Source organism: Aythya fuligula, chromosome 2, assembly GCF_009819795.1.
Source record: "Aythya fuligula isolate bAytFul2 chromosome 2, bAytFul2.pri, whole genome shotgun sequence".
Classification (NCBI taxonomy): Eukaryota; Metazoa; Chordata; class Aves; order Anseriformes; family Anatidae; genus Aythya; species Aythya fuligula.
In genome coordinates this window covers 118,047,505-118,070,385 of record NC_045560.1, presented here as the reverse complement: position 1 = coordinate 118,070,385, position 22,881 = coordinate 118,047,505, and the positions used below count along the sequence as shown (strand labels likewise).

General features: G+C 41.0%; 1 protein-coding gene across 14 annotated transcripts in view; it reads right to left on the bottom strand.

Moving 5' to 3' along the window:
• ZNF521 (zinc finger protein 521) overlaps positions 1 to 22,881 on the bottom strand; it is a 232,772-nt gene that overhangs the window by 16,343 nt on the left and 193,548 nt on the right. For all 14 annotated transcript variants that reach the window (XM_032183429.1, XM_032183431.1, XM_032183430.1 and 11 more), the window contains 2 exons: positions 14,430 to 14,561; positions 11,641 to 11,756 (listed from right to left, as the gene is read on the bottom strand). In XM_032183429.1, the coding sequence (XP_032039320.1) occupies positions 11,641 to 11,756; positions 14,430 to 14,561 (248 nt within the window). The remainder of the gene's footprint in view (positions 1 to 11,640; positions 11,757 to 14,429; positions 14,562 to 22,881) is intronic.

Here is a 22,881-nt window from a genome sequence, read left to right as displayed (position 1 = left end):
GCTTATAGCACTTGGTCACATGAATTTCAAGTCTCAGGTAGCATAGAAGCAATTAACTTGCAGCCTGCAAGAGAGCTTTTCTGTTAAAAGGGGAGATCAACTTGTAGAAAATAAAATTGTTGTCAGCTATGCTAGCTGACAGGTAAATAAATATTATTAAATTTACAATGCCATTGGTTCAACTCATGACATGGAAAAAAGAGATCCACTGTACCAAGAAACAGCAAAATATGCCCAGATTGGGAAGAAAGATGCCATTAATAGCTCTTACTCTACAATGTGGAAATTTCTGTACCCTGTTCAAAGCTGTTTGCTGTCTGAAGTAACAAATTTACCTTTCGATCTGCTCGTCAGCATTTTCGAGGGAGAGCTTAAAACAAATGGTAACACATCCCTTTCTTACCTCCTCACCCTTTAAATGACAATTCAACATTAATACTCATCATAAAGCCACCTTTACCAGGCAGTAGTAGTCTGACAGTTTTAACACCAAGAGATCTCACAGCAAAGAGAGAGAGAAAGCACGCAAGTGGATGCACAGATGGTGGGAGGGGACACAGGGTGCTCTCAGCAGGCTACAGTGGAGATGCATTAACTCCACAGAGGGATAAGGGCTTCCCACCAGTACAGTCATGAATTATAACTGAGCATGGGAGTGAGTTCTTAGTGCCTGTCTCACAGCAAATATACTGTTCCATTTTCCTGCACAGTCACCTTTCACCTTTACAAACTCAAAGCAAAGCAAAATGCACCACTAATATTAACAGTAGCTCGGTTGCTTTATATTACACAGCACACATCTATCTGTACACACAAAGTATGGAGGGGAGCAGTGCATCCACTGACACAGAGTACCCACCAAGCTGATTTACACACCCACGATCGGTGCCTGTGCCTAGCGATTCTGCTGCAAAATGAGGCTGTAACAATGCAGACAAACAACTAAAGCTGCGTGTAGAAATGTGTGTAACTCAGCAGTATTGGTTCACGAGGACTGAATCATCTCTTTCCACCTTCCCTTGTTAACGGGGTGGAGGACATTCATTTCAGCTTTGAACACAAAGGAAGCTCTACTTAAAAAACACCACGAAAGCCTACAAAAACACTACACTCTTTTTCCACCCAAAATCATATTTAACCTCAGCCTGATCAAAGCACTGTGAACCTGACCCCGGTAACAGGTAGGAAAACTAAACCTGAAAGCTGTTCCTCCTGGCTGGGGTTTTGTAATGAACAGCTCCAGTTGTGTAGCCATCTGCATGTGAGTCCCTTTGACTAATGTTTGGAATGGAGCAATCTAATGATGCTGATGCTCTAAGAAAAGAAAAAAAAAGAAAAAAGAAAAAAAGAAGGAAAGCCACCACTTTTAAGCCAAGTTTGCTGTTTACTGGAGTTTCCTGGACGTGTCTCTTTATGAATCACTGACCACACCTTGTTTTTACAAACTATCTGCACCTCCTCCCTAGGGGAATTCATCCCCTCCCAACTTTCCTCCTACTCAACAAACCTATCAATGGAGAAAACTTGTTATTTTAGGCGGCTGAAAATTTGACCAATTTAAAGGATTCATTTACCATGCCTTTCACTTTCGTTTAAATCCTCAGTGCTCCTGTTCTAAATGACAGCACCGCAAGCGCTGCTTTTAAGCACTATTCATCTTGCCTACCACATCTCAGCCTTTCACACAGAAGGCTGCTCTCTCTCCAACAATGGAGTCTTACTCCTTTATAGCTGGAGGGCAGAGACTGTTACGAGCTGTAGACTTGCTGCAAATATCACAATAAAGGATACAAATGTGAATTTCTCTTAAAATACAGGTTCAGCTCTGGAGGTACCTCGCTTTAGAAAGCTCTGTCAAGAGCAAACAATATATCTTCCTCCAAAACGCACAGCAGCCACCCAGCTGAAGCTGCTTTTCCAAATGATCTAACGTGTCAACGGAGTCGGGATGATTGTGAATTTTATACCTTTCCCCATTTTGTGTCTCTAATCGATATTTTACCTTCCTTCACACTTGACATACTCAATCTTGGTTTGGCAGCATGTCTTACAGAACTTTAAAGACAAAGATCAAACATCCCCCTCTCTCTCCAAATCTCTGAGTTTGAGGAGAAGTGGGGCTACTGAGCTAAGCTCTGTGGTGGAAGAACGTAGGGGTTGGACTACAGACCCTGGAGGGTGGCAGTTTTGCTGATACTGATCCCTATGCACCAAAAAAGCATAGAAGAGTGAGGATGCTGGGGTATAGCAAGGTCATCGCAACCCTGTGCTAGCACTATGGGGGGAATTTGGGGCAGATCTCGAGCGACAAGCTTTCAGTACTAGCGTTGTGCCATCACTCATTGGGAATCGGCAGGACCAGTGGAGAGTGGAGCCAGGAATGAGGAGCTTATTCACAGGGACGGAGGGAGGGGGGCCGGCAGCAGGGCAGGGGGAAGGGAGGCAGATTTGCAGAACTGGCCATGAAGCTCCTCAGTACACCATAGCTGGATGCTTCATAAAGTCACACTGATGGCAGTCCCGGAGATGGCCATCTGTTGTCAGCTCTGGGCCAGATGAAAGATAATATAACGGCAGCTACTGGTAGCTAACAGCAGGGCAGTTGTAGGAAGGAACGCGTCCTAGAATGAAGAAGTGGTGCTTCCTGTTTAGCACAGAAAATCAGTCATCGATATCAACTACATTAGCAAGAAATTAATGGATGGACAATTAAGAGAACTGAACTGATCTACCAGGGAAATCATTCACATGCAAACACAGCGCTTATTTCTTCTGCTTACTCCAGGTGTATTAGCCAACTGATCTGACTAATGACGAGGTGTAGGCTGAAATGGTCAGGGCACAGATGATAAAAACTCATTTTCTGCAAAGGGCAGAATTCCATTTCTAATGATTATTTGTGGGTCAGGGAATACATTTACTGCTTTCCCTGCCCCCAGTCTACAACAAGACTCCCTGATGTTCACAGAGGTTTCTACAGGGACTGAGGTTAGAAATTGGCCTTTATGTAATAACTGAACTTCCCCTTATTACTATCATGATTTATTTTTACAAGTGTCTGATCATTATTATCAGCATCACTCAGCAGAAAAATGTTGGCCTTCTAACCACTATTATTTCTATCTTGTTTCGTTCTTTGCCCCATAACCTCCTTCCTGCTTTTCTACTCCTTTGCCTTTTGTTTTCCCTCTTCTGCCTTCCTGTGTATTTTCATTTCTGCAGCAACTTATGATTTGCTTCTTTGGACTGAAATCCTGCACACTTTGCTGTTCCATTTGCTAAAACAATCAGAAATCCTGATGTTAATGTTGGCATGTAACATCATTGCTATGTTTCAGAATCAACACTTAAAAAGACAAAGGAAAGTGAAGCTTATCCTCTCTCTGATTGCCATTGTTTCCGTCTGCTTTCAGACTGGAGACAACAAACTTCACTTAATATTTTCATAACAGTCTTTGCAGTCACAAGGCTTACCATATTTTCTGTTTCTACAGAATATATTTAATGCTGACCATCCCAGCCAATAACGTGACCAGATCCAAAGTATGGGTTAACGTTTTTTGTGTTGCAACTCATTTTTTTCAAAAATAGATACCTATATTTTACATATATATACACATATATATATCCAGGCATTCAAGAGCATAAACAGGAAGGAGTAGGTAAGATAGGGACATATATTCAAGTATACACACACTTGGATATGACTCTATCCCCGTTGAAGGAGAAGGAATATACATTTTTCCTTATTTTTGTATGGGTATATTGTGGGTGTAGCTCAGTACTTATTCTGGACATCATACCTAACTTCCAATCCTTTTGCCATTTTACTGTTCCATAAGTCTGAATTTCTTTTCAAGATAAAAGTGGTTTATTTAAAGGTAATACTCATCAGATAACTGCTACATTGTCAATGTAGCAGTTCTGTAATTTCATCAATAATATCATCCAAGCATCTGAAAAAAAAAGCAGAACCGTGACCAATTCAATAGCTGCAGAAATTTGAGGAATGTTTTCTCAGGGAATGGGAGATTTTGTGAACACATCGTTTCCTGCTTATTTACAGGAAACAGTTCAGAAAGTTTCACAAGTTGACTGTGTTGCACATAGATTTATAAGTATATGGAGAATGTGGGAACAAGTAAGAACCAGCCCATCTTTGTCAAGCACTATTTAGTGAAATCAAAATGGTCCCTATAAAACTCGGGCACTTGGGGCTTGGTGGGCTTTGCAATGTGCTATAAATATTCATGGTCTTACAAACTACCCACAGGGAGTGTTTACATTTGAATAGGCCAATCAAAGGCTGGTGAACTCACCAGCTCCAAACCTGGAAATTTCTTATTTGGAAAAGAATCACCACATGAAAACCTAATATGGCTGTAACACTCCTGTATCCCCAGCGGGGAAGGGGCACTGAAAAGGAATTCTTTTTTTTTTTTTTTTCTTCTTTTTTTCTTCTTTTTTTTTTCTTTTTGGTATTTAACCTTTGTTTGACATTGAAGCAAAAGACATGTAGGGGAAACACTTTGAAGGTATGTCCTTAAAGAGCTAATGCGGGGGTGTCTCTTGTCATTCTTCTCATGATTGCCTTTTTGAGAAAATTTGCAAAGAAAGTAATTCCCCCTTCTACGGAAAGAAGTCTCAAGCCTCAAGAATATGAGCCTGAACTTTTAAAATCTTGAATGACATAGAAACATACTTTATCTGCTTGGGCGTTGAGAATTTCCAGGGACATCCTCTTAAGCATGGATTGTCTTAGGGAAATAAAATGCAGTTGATAAAGCCACATGCATACATGCACCCATGTGCACATACCTACATTTTCCTTGAAACAGAAAGCACTGTAAGGGTTCAGGAAACAAAGCACTCAAACTAGTAATACTTGCAACACATGCCTCCCTATCTAGTTCCCTTAAAACATAAGCATTAATTACGTTCCTATCTCTGGCACACATATTGTTATCAACATACTCCCTCACTTGATAGAGACGATGCATGGTTAAGTGGAGCAAGTTAGTACCAGACTTTGCAACTGAATCCAGCTCTATTGACTCCCAGGCATCTGCTCTGACAAAAGCAACCTGCTAAGGACTAAGACCAACATTACTGAACGTGGCGCCTGTATTTAGACATTAAAACTGTTTTGCTGAAACCTTACAAAGAGGCTGTGGCTGCTCATCACCCATGCTTTTACTAAGGTTGCTAACGTCAGGCATTTATGACCTGATTTCCTGATGTACTCAGCACCAGCTTCTTGCACTGACCTTAACTACAGCTGGAGGTGCTCAGCACCCTCTCAGAAATAGGCCATTGAGTTTAAAAATGTTGGCCTAAAGCTTTGATTGTTAATTGGATTTCAGGTAGACTTCTTTTTAAGAAGAGCTGACAAAGTTATTCCCTGCTGGCTTGTGGCCTTTGGGGCCTAGAAAGCCAGCATCTCTGTTCCACTCCTCAGCCTAAGAGTTTGGGGACCTAGAAATGCCAGAGCTAATCTCTAATTTCACTTAAAAATGTTTTGAGGCCTTTTCTCTGTGAAGCAAACATCCTTGAAAATGTAACTTCACCTGCAGGTTTTAAAGTTGTGTCCCTGTTTTTGTATAAAGAGTATAAATTATTCATGCTCTCCCCTGTTGTCATGCAAGGCTTACCATTGGGATCTACACAACACACAGCCTCAACTCTCTTGGGGGCACTGGCAAAACAACTCCTACCTGGAGGTTGTGGTGCCACTGCTGATGCTATGGCTGATGCTACTCCCACACCAACCTCCTTCCCAGCTGGTCGCCAGAAGGAGGCACAAGGAGGCAACTCCAGTCCAAGTCAATTAGCAGTGTTCTCTAGCTGTCCCCATACAAGAAAATACAGGAATTGAATCCCAGCTCTCTTACTGTTTCCAGTAGTGGTTTTGGTCAAGACTTTTATTTTTTTTTCAGTAGCCTAGAGTTTGCTTAGCTATCCTCTAACTCAGGGTAAGGGTATTTTTAAAAAGTTTGCACAACACTGAGATCTTTGGGAGCATTTTACAATGCAGAAGTCTTTGGAAAATGTAACCCTTAAAGAAAAGAAGTAAAGACTAGAAGATTACTTTCAACATAGCTAAACCCTGGAGCATGAAAGTGTTTCAAACTGGACATCCAGAAAGGGACACACATAAAGTTACATAAAACTTCTGGAGACTCTTCTGTGCTGCTCCTGCCTTGCTCTGCTTCATGTATGCTCCACTGTCAGCTGCTTGCACCAGGAGTTGCGAATGTTCTCCTGCTGTTTTAAACAACGTGGATAACATCTGCTGTGAGTGCTTCATTCTTTCTTTCATTCTTTCCCTGGGGAAGGAACCGTGTATTTCAGTTTGGAACAGCTCTGTTGTGGGCTGGGGTTTTGGGAAAGGTTTAGAAATCTGTGCTCAGGTACGTGTTATACGAGAGAAGGGAGCCTTTAGCACCTCTAGGTGCCAATACTCTTAAAAACGTAAGCTGAGGATGTTCAGGGCAATACTTTACTGCAGTGGAAGTCACTTCTGCATACCTGGGTCAGCCTGCAGGAAAGCTGTGGCTCCCATGCACTGTAAGCTTCAGCTCTTTGATAAAAATACTCACTAAGCAGGGCTGTCAACTAAGACACTGTTACCAAAAGGGAAGAACTATTCAGGTGATCTTGGAGACGTGCTGGACCCAGAATGAGTCTTAGAGCACAACCGGGCAAACACGTAGGAGGGCAGTGCAGACAGCAAGAGAGCATGCCGAATGTGCTCCTGGTCTCTTTTTGCTACTGAGGATCAGTGCTGCAGATCTCAGTATTAGCTGGAATGTCCTCCAGTCTGATGGCTTCATGCCCAGGTATTCTCTGCTGATGGAGTCCAGACGGGAAGCAGCAAGGGCGTGAATCACTGAAGCCAGGTCCCTTTCCAACAGGATGGGAAGTAACTGCTGATCCAATTATTTCTTGCCCTAGTTTTATGTCTGTAAAGTGGGGATACTTAACTACCCCATGAGCAACTAATTATTAGCTATAAAATGTTAAGTAAATGCTCTATTTCACGAAAAAGAGAAGCAATTTTTGTAGTGGGCAAAATGGTCTTGAGAGGCCATGTAATCTTGGCTAGTATCATATTCAGAATGAACTATCACCACTGATAAAACACTGTTCCTGTACAATTATTCAAAATTTCTACTAGGCATTGTTACCTCTCTGACCCATCAACATAAAATAAATCTAAAATTAAACCATTCACTCTGGGTAATACCCCACAATGCCTTCTCACAAATATGCCTTCTCACAAACACCAAGGTGTGTTGTGTTGGCTATGGAAGGAACACTAGGACTGGAAGTAGGAAAGGAATGTCTACTTCTCATCAGGCACAAAGGAAGCACTAACATTCATTCAAACATCTAAGTCTAAGTCTGAAGTCTAATGCAAAAAAAAAAAAAAAAGGCACTGGAAATAGCATGATGATAAGAAAGGGAAGTTTTAATAGGCAAAATTGACTTTTTCATGATTTATTGAAAATTCAACATTAAATTAAATTAGCAAGAGGTTTCTTTACATCCTTACAACTTAAAAATTCAGTATAGTGGATGATGAATGGAGAAGAGTGTTTTAGTTAAATCTGTACAGAAAGCTGTATGGTCATGCTCCATCTGTAGAGAATTTCAACTTCTGGGAGACATCTATGCACTGTATAAGAACACCTATCTTGTGGCTTCCTTATCTGATACTCATATCAGATATATTTCTCACTTTAAAGATTGTTACAAGCCTAATTCTATGATTCTGTTTATGAAAACTGCTTATTATACTAAGCACGTCTTATTAAAAGTGTTCTATTCTAAAGAATAAACATTTTTAGGGACAAACTTTATCAGCTCGATTTCGAAAGTGTAAATACACCACATAGTCATTTGAACACTCACTGTGGAACACGTAAGTGTGCAAACTCAAAACTCAGAACACCCTTAAAATATCCAGTTCCATTATATAAGGTTTCTATTTGCTTCCTTTCTGCAGTGGTAGTATCATCTTCAAAAATTTAAAACTAGCTCAATAGCTATGGAGCACAAAGCTATTTAAAGGAAGTGGTAAAGGTGGGAGAAGAGTAAGCTATGGAGAAGATTAAAACTAAGTCTTGCACGTTTTCTCTAAGAAAGGCACATATTTTATCAATTAAATTTGCAAACAGAGAGAGACCAGAGTAGTAGATAATGTGGAAGTATCAGCTCAGGACATCAGATTTCTAGTCCTATATTGGCCACCAAGGGAAGCTTGGTAGGGAGTGAGGAGACAGTAACTTCCCCAAGGTGAGAAGAATGTAGTATATATATTCTCATGTTCCTGTAGTCTGATTTTCCTGGAACAGGAGTCAGAAAATCAAAAGCAATGAAAACAAAGAATCACACTGGGCCAAACACCAAGTTAAACACCATTATAGTGCATTTATTTTCTGTACCCCTGAATTAATTCCTTTTAATTATCAGCTGTGCTATACACATGGAAAGGGCTTCTATGTTATTGTGTTCTTCTCTGCTCAATCTTGCTCTTGTTCTTATTCTGCCCTACAGCCATGGAGCGCTGTCCATGGCTTCTAATCTGAGATGATTAGCATCTCTCATGTATGGGAGATGCACTTTAGATGCATGTTTAAATTAAAAGCAAGAAACTGCTCCTGTTAGAGGAAATAAATAGACTGTTATGCTGCAAGCCCCAACACAAGCCACGGTAATGTGAAAGGATAGAGAAACATAACCCAGAGGCTAGTTGCCAAAGATTCCACTGCTTCAGCTGGTAGATAGCCTGAACAAAGCGATGCTTCCTAGAAGAGGTTTTAAATGAGATCTTGAGATCAATGTATTTTCAGTAAAAGCAGACTCCAAAGGTCAGTACCTACTGCTCTGCCTAAGTGCTTTGCTGCCCTTTTACCATCCTGGGTAGATAACTGGAGGTAAGAGCAGAAAGCCAGTGATCCCAGCGTATGTGAATGGCGCGATGGAATGGCTTTTTTTTTTTAAACATAATGAATTCTCAACTGGGGTGGGGCTACACAAGTTAATTAAAATAATAAACATAATGAATTAAATGAATAAGAAAATGAATACCTTTCCCTTTTTGCCAGCATAGATAAGCCAGAGAGAGGCTGTCTCTAAGGGTATGGAGATGTGTTCTGTTAAGAGCCTTCTGCAGCACGGAACAACCAACACACTGATTGTCACCTAGCCAATGTAGAGCATAATTTGTCTCTCTGTGGGGACATCCTTTTGTGCCCTTCACTAGAAAACCAGGTGCTTCAGTTACGTTGAAGTTTTAATGAACTAGGCTTAGATGGAGACAGCAAAATCTTGCCCTGAGTCTTGGGCAGGGATGAATTTTCAGTGGAAAATCATGTGCTTTTATTATAATAAAAATGCAGAAGGCAGCTGCTGGGGACCCCATGTATTTTGAACCGAGATCGTATTTTAGAGAGACAGATGAGCAAGGAGGTGATGTTACACATCACCTGGATCTCCACATTTTGCATCTACAGAATCCAGTTATCTATTCTGCCTTTTCTAAACCCAGTCTGAATTCTGCTGTTAAAACTCATTTCTATCCTATTGTTCCTGTTTCTTCTCACAATTTTCTTTTGCATACCTGTACTTTTTTTCTTTTCTTTTTTTTTTTCTCCTTTTGGTCTGATTTCTCTAACAATCTTTCCTATCTCTTTTCAGACATTGTCAATCTCCACATCTACCCACTTCTGTATTTTGATTAATGATGAAAAAAAGAATTTGTGAAAATCAGTAAGCCAAAATATTTGAATATTTTCTTCCTAAAAAAGCAGTTTCAACTTATTGGAAGCACTTTGAAAAACAAAACAAAACAAAACAAAAACCAAAACAAACAAACAAACAGAAAACAACAAAAACAACACACAGAGAATATCTTGACTGAAAAAAGCAAAGAAAATGATTCCACAAAAACCATGCTGTGGCTGAAGCAAATACAACAAAATTAGTTTCTGACCTTTCCTCATTCCACTCAGTTTCTGCTTTATTTTTCCCACAAGTACAATAACTATCTACACAACTCAGACCATTTTCTGACTTCAAAACTCAGTCCTGCCTCTTCCTGTCTACCACTATATAAGACTGTTTTTTTCCCCCTAAACATTTAACTTTATCTTTTCTTTTCCTTGTTCTCCTTCCAGTTTGGTTCAGAGTTTGCATGTAATACCTAATGCAGACAGAAAATAAAACAGATTTGGATCTATGAGAAATAGGAGAGAAATTCAGCACAGGCACTTGAAAGTATCACAGGTATGGTCCTCCGGATGACCTATGGGTCCATCAAGACAGAAGGTAAGAAAGACCATCAAAAAGGCTTTCTTCCTTATTGCTTCCATGCAGAAATGGATTATTAGTGTAATCTACATGAACATCAAACTCTTACACAATGAATCAATATATGGTTTAAATTCTCTTATTTCTTTTTTCTCCAAAAAAAAAAGTATCCCATATCATCACACCAAACATTAGTATCAGGTTTTCAGAATGTAAAACTTTCAGGAAGTGAAATACAAAATGAGTGCATGGGTGCACATGCCAAACTAGCCTTTTGCCTCTGCTGATGAGATTAAATCCAGCTCTAGTGCAAAGCTGAATTAGTTGTGCACACTCCACTCAGTTAAAAGACTTAGAGATGGGAGCATATGCTACAAAAAAAAAAAAAAAAAAAAAAAAAAGGAAAATCTTGAGTGCTGAAAAATCTTTTAATTCCAAATAAAAATAATGTGGCGGGCTGAAGAGAAAAGGCCTTAGTGCACAAATAGTACACTTTTCCTTGCTCCACCCCTACAGATCATCAGAGACACTGACATTTTTTCCTCTGTCAACTGAATTTAATATCTCAATGTAAACTAAAATAACTTAGAAGCAATCTTTTGCTGCTGTCTCAAGATACAACACCACTTCAGGAATACATACCACCACCTCTCATTTCAAGACAAGCTATGCATGATGTTAATATATAGTAAATAATTCCTTCAGCCAAACTTGTCATCAGACCTTTTTCAACATTTATTTCTTTCTCTCTGTCCTTTTGTTCTCATTAATAAACCGTATCATAAACATACCACAGGTGCCACAAACAGCACACACAAAGACAGCATACCATTTGTTTGACTCTGTTTTTCCTTTTTTTTTTTTTTTTTTTTTTTTCCACCAAGTAAGAATTTGTGGGAAATGGGTTTGGCCAGCAGGTAAATTCTGTCTATTCTTTTCCCCCATCCTTACACTGCTACATCAGTGCTTAGCTTTTCATATTTTGATACAGCAGAATATACTATTCCCATTTCACTGCTTCAGTAAATGTTTTATGTATAACCAACAAAAAATTGGATGCCAATTCCTCTCTCCTCAAGACTATCTTGAACTGCAATAATGTACAAAGCAAGAATCCAAAGGTGGCTCGCAAAAGTCAGGTCTGTACAAGGTGGTTTTCTGCCAGCTGCTTCTTGAAGCCACATGGGCCGAGTCACCTAAAATTTCCTTGTCCTTCCTTCATCCCAATCTCAATGACAAGCAAGTATCAGAGGAGGTCATGACAAGCAAAGCTTTGAACTCAGCTACCACAATGCTATTATAACCCCCAAGATAACAAGTGTGTACCTGCAGCTCTGTTTGGAAGAAGAACTTCTGTGGACACTGTGTGCAGTCATAGATCTTGTCCTCTTGTCCATGGGCTGAGAAAATGTGCTGCTGCAACTTGTTTGCTTGGACAAACACTGAAATAATAGACAAACAATGAGCTTTTCATTATTTTGGATTGCAAGTAAAGCATTTCTTATAAACAATTTCCCATTAACACTCAGCAATTCCAAGAGGTAAAATTAAGCAGGCATACTCAGATTTCACATTATGCTGTTGCTATAATGGGCACCAACAAGCACTATTTAACTGCGAAGTGTGATCTTTCTTCATTTTAAATGAATTGAAATAGATGTCTGGTTTAAACATATATATAAAAGGAAGCAAAAGGACACCCTAATAGGACAGACAGAGAAGTTTAAATTTAAAGATTTTAAAATGGCATTTTCTCTTCAGAATTATTTCTTCATGCTTACTGCGCTTTGATTGAACACATACAAAACTTATTTCCTAGCAACCAGCAGGTTTGAAAAGCATAGGTGCCAAAGTCCTGTTTACTGTGTTTGCCTAAAGTTAAAGCTAACAAACAGCTCTGTATTTAAATGTGTTAATGCTAAAAATTATATCCCACAGCTACACTGGGGCAATGTCTATAAATGTGAAACAGAACTGCAGGTAAATTCTCTTTGGATACTTTAAGATCAACTCTGCCTACACACTGAATGCAAGGGTTTCAATAATATAAACATGTTCAATTTTAATGACTACAAAACAAGGCCCTAAGACTGTGTAACAGTTTACCTAGGAGACATACTATTAATAATTAAATTGTATATGCCAGAGGCAGTGTTTGGGTTGGCAGCACTGACTTCTGATGGATGCCTTGTGCACTGTGACCTAAAAAAGTTTGCATCTACAATATTAATCTGTATAGGCAGAGAAAGGATTTATTAAAGATGCTGGCATTTGACTTTGACTCCACTCCTAATCATTAAAATTATTCTAATTGCAAGGCAACAAGAAATATCAGAATATTGTTCTTCTGAGTCATACATTTTAATCACATTTCTCATTACCCAGAAAAAAAAGGGCTCAGATTCCATTTTCCATATAAAACTTATATTGGGTATTTTTACTTCTTGTTAATATTCTAACAAGACACGCTGAAATAATTTAATGGCATATTGCTAATAAAGCACCATTGTTTATGATTAATGCTTGGTGTCTATTTACCCCATCAGCAAAAAGGAGAAAGTGTTTCACACAGATTGAAATCGACTTATCTCCATACTCTTTAACACATTTTACAAGGCTACTGGCTCAAACATTAAAGGATTACTTTTATCAGGGATCTGGCTCTCATGGAGAATTGTCAGTGGGTACTCCTGACAGTTGCAAGTTTTTACATTGCGTTTACAGCTCCCCCCACCTTGAAAATCTAAGACCCATGGCATTACGCTACAAAAAGATCACTTCATAACATGTACACAAAGACAAGGTGGAAAAAATTAGTAGAACGAGTAATAGATATAAAAGAAAAAAAATGCCTAACTGAATTACTGAACACAGACGCCTAACAGACAAACTGTTCATGGCAGCTCTATGCACACTCAGATTTACTACGATAAACCTTGCAGTGGAGATGAACTGTGTATTTTTTTTTTAAATTTATGAACTGCAGAAATGTGAGAAACCTGAAGATAGTGAGGTAATTAGTCATCAACAACCACTCAATCTGAGGGACGAAAAATTCAACTTCCATTTTCCTCTGTAACACATACTTAGGTTTTACTGAGAGGGTAGCTGCCAAACAAAGAGAAGCAAAAGGAAGGTATTAAAGGGTCTATTTGCCTATCAATGAAAATCCTTCACTTCCATTAATGGAGAACAGAAACCTTGAATTGCTTCCAGAATTAGCATGCCATTGATGTGAGAATACCCAAAGTGTGTTTTGTCATGTTTGTGATTATCTTTGATTTTCATCTTGTAAAGCAAAATTGTGCATGTAAGCTACATATTAAGGCTTATGTTTTAGGTTATCTTTTTATGAAATGTTTTATTATGAAGTCCTTAAAAAAAATGCACAACAACTCTGTAGGCATCCTTTTAATGTGTTTTCATTTCCAACAGCATTTTTCTGCTCCTCATTACAGCCCAAACAATGCAGTGCTTAGCCCTACCGGGTCAAGTTATTTTCTCACTTGGGTTTTACTACCGAGCAACGCCACTGCTTGGGGAGGATTATTCCACACTTGGACCTGTGTCAGGGGAGAGCAGAACTTGACTTGTGGCAAGACAGCATGGTTTGCTTTCTAAAGCACATTACAAGGATGTTTCTTCTCACCACAAGCCAACAAACACATACAGAAGTGGGCTTTCTTGCTCGTTCAGAGAACGCTGCTGCACAGGCTACGTCTAGCAGCCCTTGAGGCCAAATTCTGCTCTGAATTGTATTGTTTTAGATGAAACAGCTGTAGCTTTAAAGCACGAATTTATGGGCAGTTTTAATCTTGGCAAGCGTAGAACATGAAGGTGATGAACGTGATACCATGGAAGGTAATGGACTCATTTCTATAATTATAAAAAACTCAAAACTCCAGCTGAAGAGCTTGAAATGTCATTCTTCAGATGGATGCTTGACCTACCAAGAAGCTCAGCTTTTTGAATGGTTTCGAATCAATATTACTAATGAGCATAAACGTAATGTCTGCTCCTAAAACTGACCTAAAGACAACACATGGCACAATTATAAGTGGGAGTTCTGTGCAGATGAGCTAAGGGCATGATTCGGACAAGAAGCAATCGCCTACCTGTAAAGCACACCGGACACTTGAAGGTGCCCCCCATGCCTTCAAAACTGTGCTCTATCAGGTGGCACTGAAGTTTGGCAGGAGAGTCGAACGTCTGATTGCAGAGCTTGCATTCGTGGTTCAGTCCTTCATCTGAGGGAGAAACGAAAGGAGAAATTAAATTCACTATAGCCTTTGCCAATGTCCAGCATGATCTATGAACAGGCTTTTTGTTTTGCTAAGCTCAGGAAACTGGGTACTCCTCAGCATCCACGGCTGCTAAAGTGTTCGTTTATCTGCAAGGTTTCAGCATTTAGGAAGTTTAACTGGACATTAAAAGCACAGATTTTTCCAGATACAATTGCCACCAGATAGGAATGCAGAGTGTTAGACTTCAGGAAGAAATGAAGAACAGGACCAGAAGACCTGTGTCTTAGCAGAAGCACCCCATACAAACCAGAACATTTCCAAAACAGTGCATGAGGAATTGAATGTTACTCAAAGGCCACCCCACCTGCCAAGGGTAGGAAATGCAAATGCAAGTGCATTTACCTCCGGCTGATGGCATTTCTCATAAGCAGTGTGGCAGGGGAGGGTATTTTACACCCTCGTGTCACTCCTGCTCCACAATACCAGTCCTGTGGGCACACATGAAACCTTTTGCAAACCACGGGATTTCCCAGCTCCCTTTCTGACAGCCCCAGCTTTATTTTTTTCTCCTTTATTTGCATTTTTCCCCTCACACCAGCTCCGAAAAGTCCCTGTGTGCTTCCTGACGCAGCTTCCCCGTCAATGTCATGTGGCTTTCAAACCCTTCCCATCCCCTGCTGCTTGTTCCTGCGTTTCCTCCCATTGTCCTGCGAAGGCCCAGCGCCTCGCGGCCGGTTCCCTTCCTGAGGGTGCTGCGGGACTCATCCGCTCCACCACGAGGGCGGCCGCGGCTGTGTCCTACTTAGAAACAGTTGCTAGGTAAGAAGTGGCTTCCAGCCCTGCTGCAGAGGCCTCAATTCCCACAGCGCGGCTTAGAAAAGGTCCTTCTGTATGTCACCAGTGTGCTACACCAGCGGCATTGATCTCGCAGGTAAATACTGTATTTGATTACCAACAATCAAACGGGGACGGAGAGCCGGGTGACCGGCGCCTTTCTGCACCAGTTCTCAGATGAAAAGAGCCGTATAGGACAGCACCCTGCCCACCCCAAACACCTACACCTCGTGCTGTCCACCCTTTGTAGTGATTAGGAGCCATAAGGGCTAATGCTAGCAGCTGGCAAATGCTGTTGGGTGTGTGGGGAAGCGGTGCTTTGTATGGTATCCCAAAATTAAAGGAAGCCTGACGAGCCCAGATGAGTGGGGTCATGAGTCATCTAGAAACGATCCCTCCTAACTTAGAGGAAAAACAGTCAAAGAAGAATTGCTCCAAATCGGGGTGGGGTGAAAGGAAATGGCATGGCTGCTTTGGAAGTCAGTTGAAGAAGGTCCTGGCAATGCTGTGCCCCTGGTTTTGTTACCAACATCATGCACAGGATGAAGGCTCAGGTCAGTCGGCTGTTTTGCCACCACAGCCTCACTGGGTATGGGGTAGAGGGTGAGAGGCTGCTAGTATGTGTTTCACCCAGCTAGTCACACAGGCAGGCTGTGTGGGCTGAAAATATTCTGCACAGAAGACTCCCAGGGGCAGATCTACAGGGGGATGGATGCATCAGGTAGGTGACACCTTTTATAACCCTCCAGAGATACATTAGCAAACATCTATCAAATATATGCTAAGTATTTCCTTAGCAGGGAGCATGTTTTAGTGGAGTCTCAAGAACTGCCTGGGATTTTGTGTTTTCCAGCACCACTTGCAGAGTGCTCTGCTTTTGTTGCTGCTGAGAGAAGGTGAGCATGGCCTGCACAAGCGCTGTGAAGGGATGTATGAGGTAAAAGATCTGACATGCACCAGTCTGTACGTCTAAGAGAGACGGTCATATTCTGTGAAGCAAGCAGTACACCACACGCTCCAAACAGGCAACCCACATCTGTGAGCGAAGCTGAAGAGCAGAGCATACTGAAAAGAGGAGGAAGACCCAACAAACCAAACGCAAATGCCCCTTCTCCCTAAACTTGCAAGTCAATTGCAAGGAACATACGGAGTGCCACATGTGATCAGATCATGTCTGCTATACTCAGATCCTTGCCATGGCCATTATAAAACAGAGAGTTCTGAGGACAGTGAAAGGCTCCACAAAAGGATAATTGCGGGCCAGAAACCAATAGGGTGAAGTTTCTTCATCAAACTGCTTGTGCTGATACACACAGTCAAAGCAATTAGGACAAAGGGAGCTTCATCTCAGGATCTTCCACATGTCAAGGTGAAGATAATCGATGCCAATTCTCAAATCACAGAGTTACTGTTGGCAAAGTGTAAATGAACCACGCTAATCATTCTAGAGTATGGGAACACTGAACAGGGACTTCTTCAAACATTCCAGGGGAGAAAGACTTCCTAAAAAGAAACGTTTTGATATGGAGCTACAGAAGACAGAAATGTTTTTTTTTTTTCTTTTTTTTTTTTTCTTTCTTTTACCTTACCTAATGAGGAAAACGAAAGAAAGGCATGCACTCCTGATGCTGAAGCAAAACTAATTTTAGGCAATTTGTACTTGTTCAGGAAGAACTGAACCCCATTAAATGTGACCCTATTGTATTTCCTGTACCACTCAGAGCTGAGGTGATCTCCTGGTCACAAACATCAAAACCACTTTGATTATTGCATGTTGCAAATCTGGCTTATGAACAGGGTTTGAAAAACCCCCTCACCCACTCGCCTGGGGCAGATAGGAAACTTCCCCAGGCAAGAGACATCAATTTGTGCAGAATCCAAGCTTTCTCTTAAAAATAAAATGTTTTTAGTCTCCCAGTTCTAAAGACCTCATTTAAAATGTGACTACATTTGTACAACTAATAGAATATTTTTTTTCCAAAGTTTCACTGCTTAGGGAGTTTTAAACCCTTCCCCTCTTTTGCACCCATTTTTGCACATCACTTGCTGTGCGCTACATTCTGGGGATGAAGGGCAAGGTTGCAGCCCTTGAATTCTAGAATCTGGTACCAGCATAAGTTAAATTCAAGGGGGACAGATACGGTTACAGTATTGGCACAGGAACCAGGAGGGCTGGGGTCCATACCAGCCTCTGACACTGACTTACTCTTACCACCTTCGGCACGACAACACAGCCTGTGTTTCTCAGAGTGCCCATCCCTAAAAAAGAGGTGTTAATTTTTAATTTCTTCTTTAATTGGCTGACCTAATTCATATCCCTTAAGACTTTTAATACAAGTGGGACAGAGGAGCTGGAGAAGAGCACAGGACTAGCTACTGTACATGGAAGACTTCCAGAATCACTGCAATCTGCCTACAAAAAGGTTTAAGATCCATGTGCAGGCACACAACTGGCTGCTTGTTTGGGTCACACAGCACTGCAGAAGGACAGGGAATAAGGCTTTGTCCCTGCTCTGCTCTCCACAGAGAATTTAAAAGCACTGCCTGCATTTTATCTCCTACTGGCATGATAGAGCCAGGGTGTGGCAGCTCCTACAAAGGTGCCAGATGTAGAAAGAGGAAGCAAAAGGCTCTGTTTACACTCTGGCCCTTGTCTTGCTCTTCATGTTTAGCAAACAATTTGATGGGGTGCTATGGAAGTGCAAAATATGATACCATTAATAAATTAAGGGCCGGTGAAATGTCACATTTTCAATTTCCATTTGGGAGAAATCTGAAAGGGAAAGGAGAGTCAGACACAGCCCAAGAGGCTCTCCTTCCCTGCAGTACAGAGCTACTGCTCTTTGCTGTTACACGGGGAGGGGGGGAAAGAAAAAAAAAAAAAAAAAAGGAAAGAAAAGTGCTGAACAGCTTTAAAAAATTCAATCAAAATAATCTGCTCTTTGGAAAGGTGGCGGCTGACAGTAATTGGAAAATACTGTCTGACTCATTTATTAAAGTGAGATTCAGAGTCAATTGATTTAATAACCATTAGAATATTCTATTAAGGATATAATAGGTTGGCACAGCCCTATTTTTTATTAAGAGTTATAGGTAAGAAATAAGCAACGCTACGGAATTCTGGACAACCGCTGTATGGATTAGACTAAAAATATGGTTTGCAAAATAGGTATAAAAGCGCCAGCTATCAGATGGAGGAATAGGAAAGTACATTACAGTACAAATGAGTTAGCTGAATGATGAAAAAGAAATGAACCTTTAACATAAAGCTTGCACTTTTCCAAATCTAACAAAAAAACTACGTGCTACATTCCCTGATGTGGTACATCGTAAAACAAGTCAGCACGTCCTTCACGTTATGGATCCAACAGCTCCATAAGGAAGACAACAACAAAGTACCACAGCACAGAGCTGCTGCTTACTGTTGCCCTTACATGGTTAGGGTATGAGTTTGGACTTGGTGAAGACCTAGCAACATGGATGAGGATGGTTTACTCACTGCTGGTAGCTCAATTAGCTTGATGCAGGCAGAATTTCTGCGTAAGTAAATTACTTTCCATTTGTAATCTTTACTCAGATAATGGGAAAATGTAAACATGAATCAATTCTAAATAAATGCATTCTATATTCATATAAATGTTTAATATTTACACAAATATTAAACATTTCAATGGGGGTAGGTAGATTTTAATTGAGGTGCAGCCCATTACCTCAGCCACTAACTTGATAACCAGCTATAAAAGCAAACAAAATCAGTGTTCGTGCTGAGCATACATTCACAATTGGGGACCCTCTGTCTTTGCAGAGGGTACCCCAGGTGTGTAGTTATTGTGTTCTTTGTATGTCAGGTGAGCCCCCCCTGTTCCCCTACTTCAGGTACTGCTTCGGATGACCTGGCCCCATTTTTGCTACCAACAAAAGGCACAACTCCTTCATTTCATGGAAGACCCTGACATTTCAATACACACTTCTAACAAGTGAAACCCTTTAAGCAGCCTCTAGACTGCGTGTCCCATGTTTATGCTTCTTGCTCTTCAATAAAAACAAAACTAGAGCAGCTACAAGCAAATGTTCACTGGCTGACTTACATGCAGCTGTTAAGTCAGTAACCACTGGGGGCCCTCTTATATTGTCTGATCAACACTACAGCCATTACTGAGTACCAATTTGTAACAGTTTATAAGTAACTCTTTCTCTTATTCACCCTCGAGATTGTCCAGAAGGGTCCTTCTGCCTTTTACTCTGAATAAATCTATAGGCAAAGGTCCAAGCATGATGATGTCCTCCTGGTAAATCATCTCGAGGCTGGGTCCATGCTTCAAAGCATCTGCTAAGAAGTAGGGTAAACTCTGCCCTCCACATCCAATACAGGAATGAAATGGCCTGCAGTCCCTGTATTTGTTCAGGTCTGTAGCATGCATAGCTCTCACATTCCATGTGTTTTCTTTATATTTTTTTTACCAAGCAAACCATGCCCCTAAACCAATTTCTCCTCCTTCACACTGCTTTCACTCTTCCCCGAGTTAATTTTGCAGCGCACATTTATAAGCCAGAGATCTGAGGAGTAATGAAGGAACACCATGGATGACAGCTAACCCCTTGGCTACAACATCTCACGCTGAAAACCGGGGAAGGACAAAACACACCGTACAACGCTGCAATTTGCAGAGCATACAGCCATTCCCACTTCATGCTTTACAGCGCTGAGTTCGTTTGTGTCTCTGTAATTCTGCTGGCCACACGCACACGCATCGGCATCTCCGTGTCACCAGAGACAACCTCGTTCCCGGCAGAAACTCAGTCTCGGGTCTCAGCACGGCGACTGAGTGAGTGACAAGTCTCTTCACCTGCTAAGGAAAGCGCAACACTTCTTCAAAGGCTTGGAGCTGCAACGAAACAGCGCCTCAAGTCTCTAGCACCGCGTTCATAATTTCTCCCTGATTGTAATAGTGCTTCTGTCATTTTCAATTTCTCAAACATGATCACAACCCTCCCCTCCCGCCCCCCCATGAAAAACACTATCCACCGTGGTGTTAATTTTGGAAGCTGATATGAAAAGCATAGGAATATAGTGATAAAGAAGTAGATGTACTAAAGGCAAAGCACACAGCTGGAATCTGCAGCAGGAAGAAGACAACAGCTGGAATTTACAGCCGTGAGAGCAACCCGTCAGGGAAAAATGGGGGTTTTAAGGTCCTAACTAACAGTTGTATCCTGTTGGGACAGGATGGAGGGTTGGATGGAAAGACAGAAGTACAACTGTATTTCTTCTGCAGTGCTCAGGGCAGGTGTCTGGCAGGCTGGGGGGAAGGAAATGCCTTCCTCAACCTCGCTTCACTTGCCACACTACTGCTGGCATGGGCAGGCCAGTCCAATGCTCTGCCTTTACTCCTAATACCACTTCCAACTGAAAACACGACTTTAGCTAGAGACTGTGCAACAGGGAAACTCGATACATTAGGCTGCAACCTGAGCAATGCCTCCCTCCCTGCTTTATTTCACGTAGAAATTATTTTTGGGCAAGGCGTTGCCCATACCTGAGGCAGGAGGTGGACAAGATGCTAGGAACAACCCTAAATCCTAGAGTTAACACCAACAATGTTAGCCTCCCCAAGGGAAAGTCGAGACAAGGCCATGACTCTGTCTCTACCTAGGCATACTGGCTACTAAAGCTGTGCCAGAATTAGAAGGAAGAGGACAGTGAGGCTGGGCCATGCAGGATCCCAACAGCAGCAGGTAGGAAACCTTAGTCTACACGTAGGGAATAAATATGACAGCCTGCTGTAGAGCATTGCTACTGCTACAGCTACAGCAAAGGGTGCTGATTGATGGAGTGACAAAGAGCTGGGATCCACCTCCTCAATTAAAGCAAAAGTTCATCTCTCCAGGGCCAGATTTTGAAATTAGATCTGCTTAAGGGAAAGCCAGTCTACTGCATCTTTCATTCCACTGTATTTTTGTCTGAAGCAAGGGATGCATTTCACTTCACCAACTGTTCACTTTTTTGCTTGGTTGCACTCACTTTGGCTGCTTGTAAGTGAACACTTCTTACCACATGTGCCTTGTATGTTCCATTAAAACCACAGATTATCTAGCTATGGTGAGGCTGGATTAAAATATACGGACGGCGACTGGCAGGGTCTATTTCTTAATAACTGTCATGTTTTCAGCTCAGGTGAGAATGATTTAAATGCAACAAATGCCCTCTCCATCAAAGAACAGGATTTTCTGGGCAACTGACTACCAGGAGAGAGTTCAAGAATTCAGCAACAGGGCTATCACCGACTGATGAGACATGCATAATTTGCTACTCCTTGTCTGTAACTGCACCAGGAAAAAGCATTAGAATTTGTACAAAAAAAAAAAAAAAAAAAGTAAAAAAAAAAAAGTCCATGTTGCATCACGTAGCTATACATATTACAAGGTTACACTATATCATTGCAATAAAATCCCATGTGATAGAGCTTATTTTGGAAACAATTTTACCATGGGATATAAAAAGGAATTTAAACTGGCAGGAATAAGCTGAGTTGTACGAGATATTTGTAGACAGATGATCCAGCTCAACGTTTACCTTTTCAAAAGGCACTCAGTAAGCAATGATTAAAAACTTGGAGACCGATCCTTCAAATGCTGGCATAACCAGCCCTGGGGAACCAGCCTCTTGTTGCCTCTCGTCTAGACTTTTTGTGGGACTAAATTCTGCCGAAACGCACAAGGTCAAGCCCTCGATCCTTAGGCTGCACACTGAGATAGAGATTATTATCTGTATATTACAGATAAAGAAACTAAACCCCAGAGCTAACGAATGTCTGTTTCACCACCCCATTCAGAGCATGGAAAATCTCTTCTGGATGAAGAATCAGGCCCTGCTTCATCTGCCCATCATTACACAAACAGTGTCAGAATTAAAACTGAGTGAGTGGAGGACTTGTTAGTGTTAGGTCATTGGTTGGACTCGATGATCTTGAGGTCTCTTCCAACCTAGATAATTCTGTGATTCTGTGATTCTGAGTTGTTCTTTGTTCTTTTCCAAGAGGGAAGTGCCTATTTTTTCCCAACAAGAAGATTTTTTGGGACCAAATCTTCTCTAGTAAAGTAAAATTACAATTTGAATGGCTCAGAGATTGCCTGGGTAAAGGAGTTATTAACACTTTAATCAAACTGTAGGGGGAAAAACAAATAAAAATGTCACATTCATATTCAGAAAAATTAACAGTAAAATATAAGTAAAAGCTTTTGGCTTTTTCAGCATTGCTAATTCCATTTAAATATTTTTCTTCACTGTGTAGGGTACAGATTCTTTTTCTTATTCTTGCTTTCTGGTTGGAAAGCCAGCTTTCTCTGTTATTAGCTGTTCAATACCTACTACAGACCCACCCATCTGAGACTTCTGAGACTATTGCACAAAGAAAACACAAGTTGTTTAATAGAAGAGGATATTTCATATTGCATAAACTAAACACAACCTGTTCAATGTTAGGGCTAC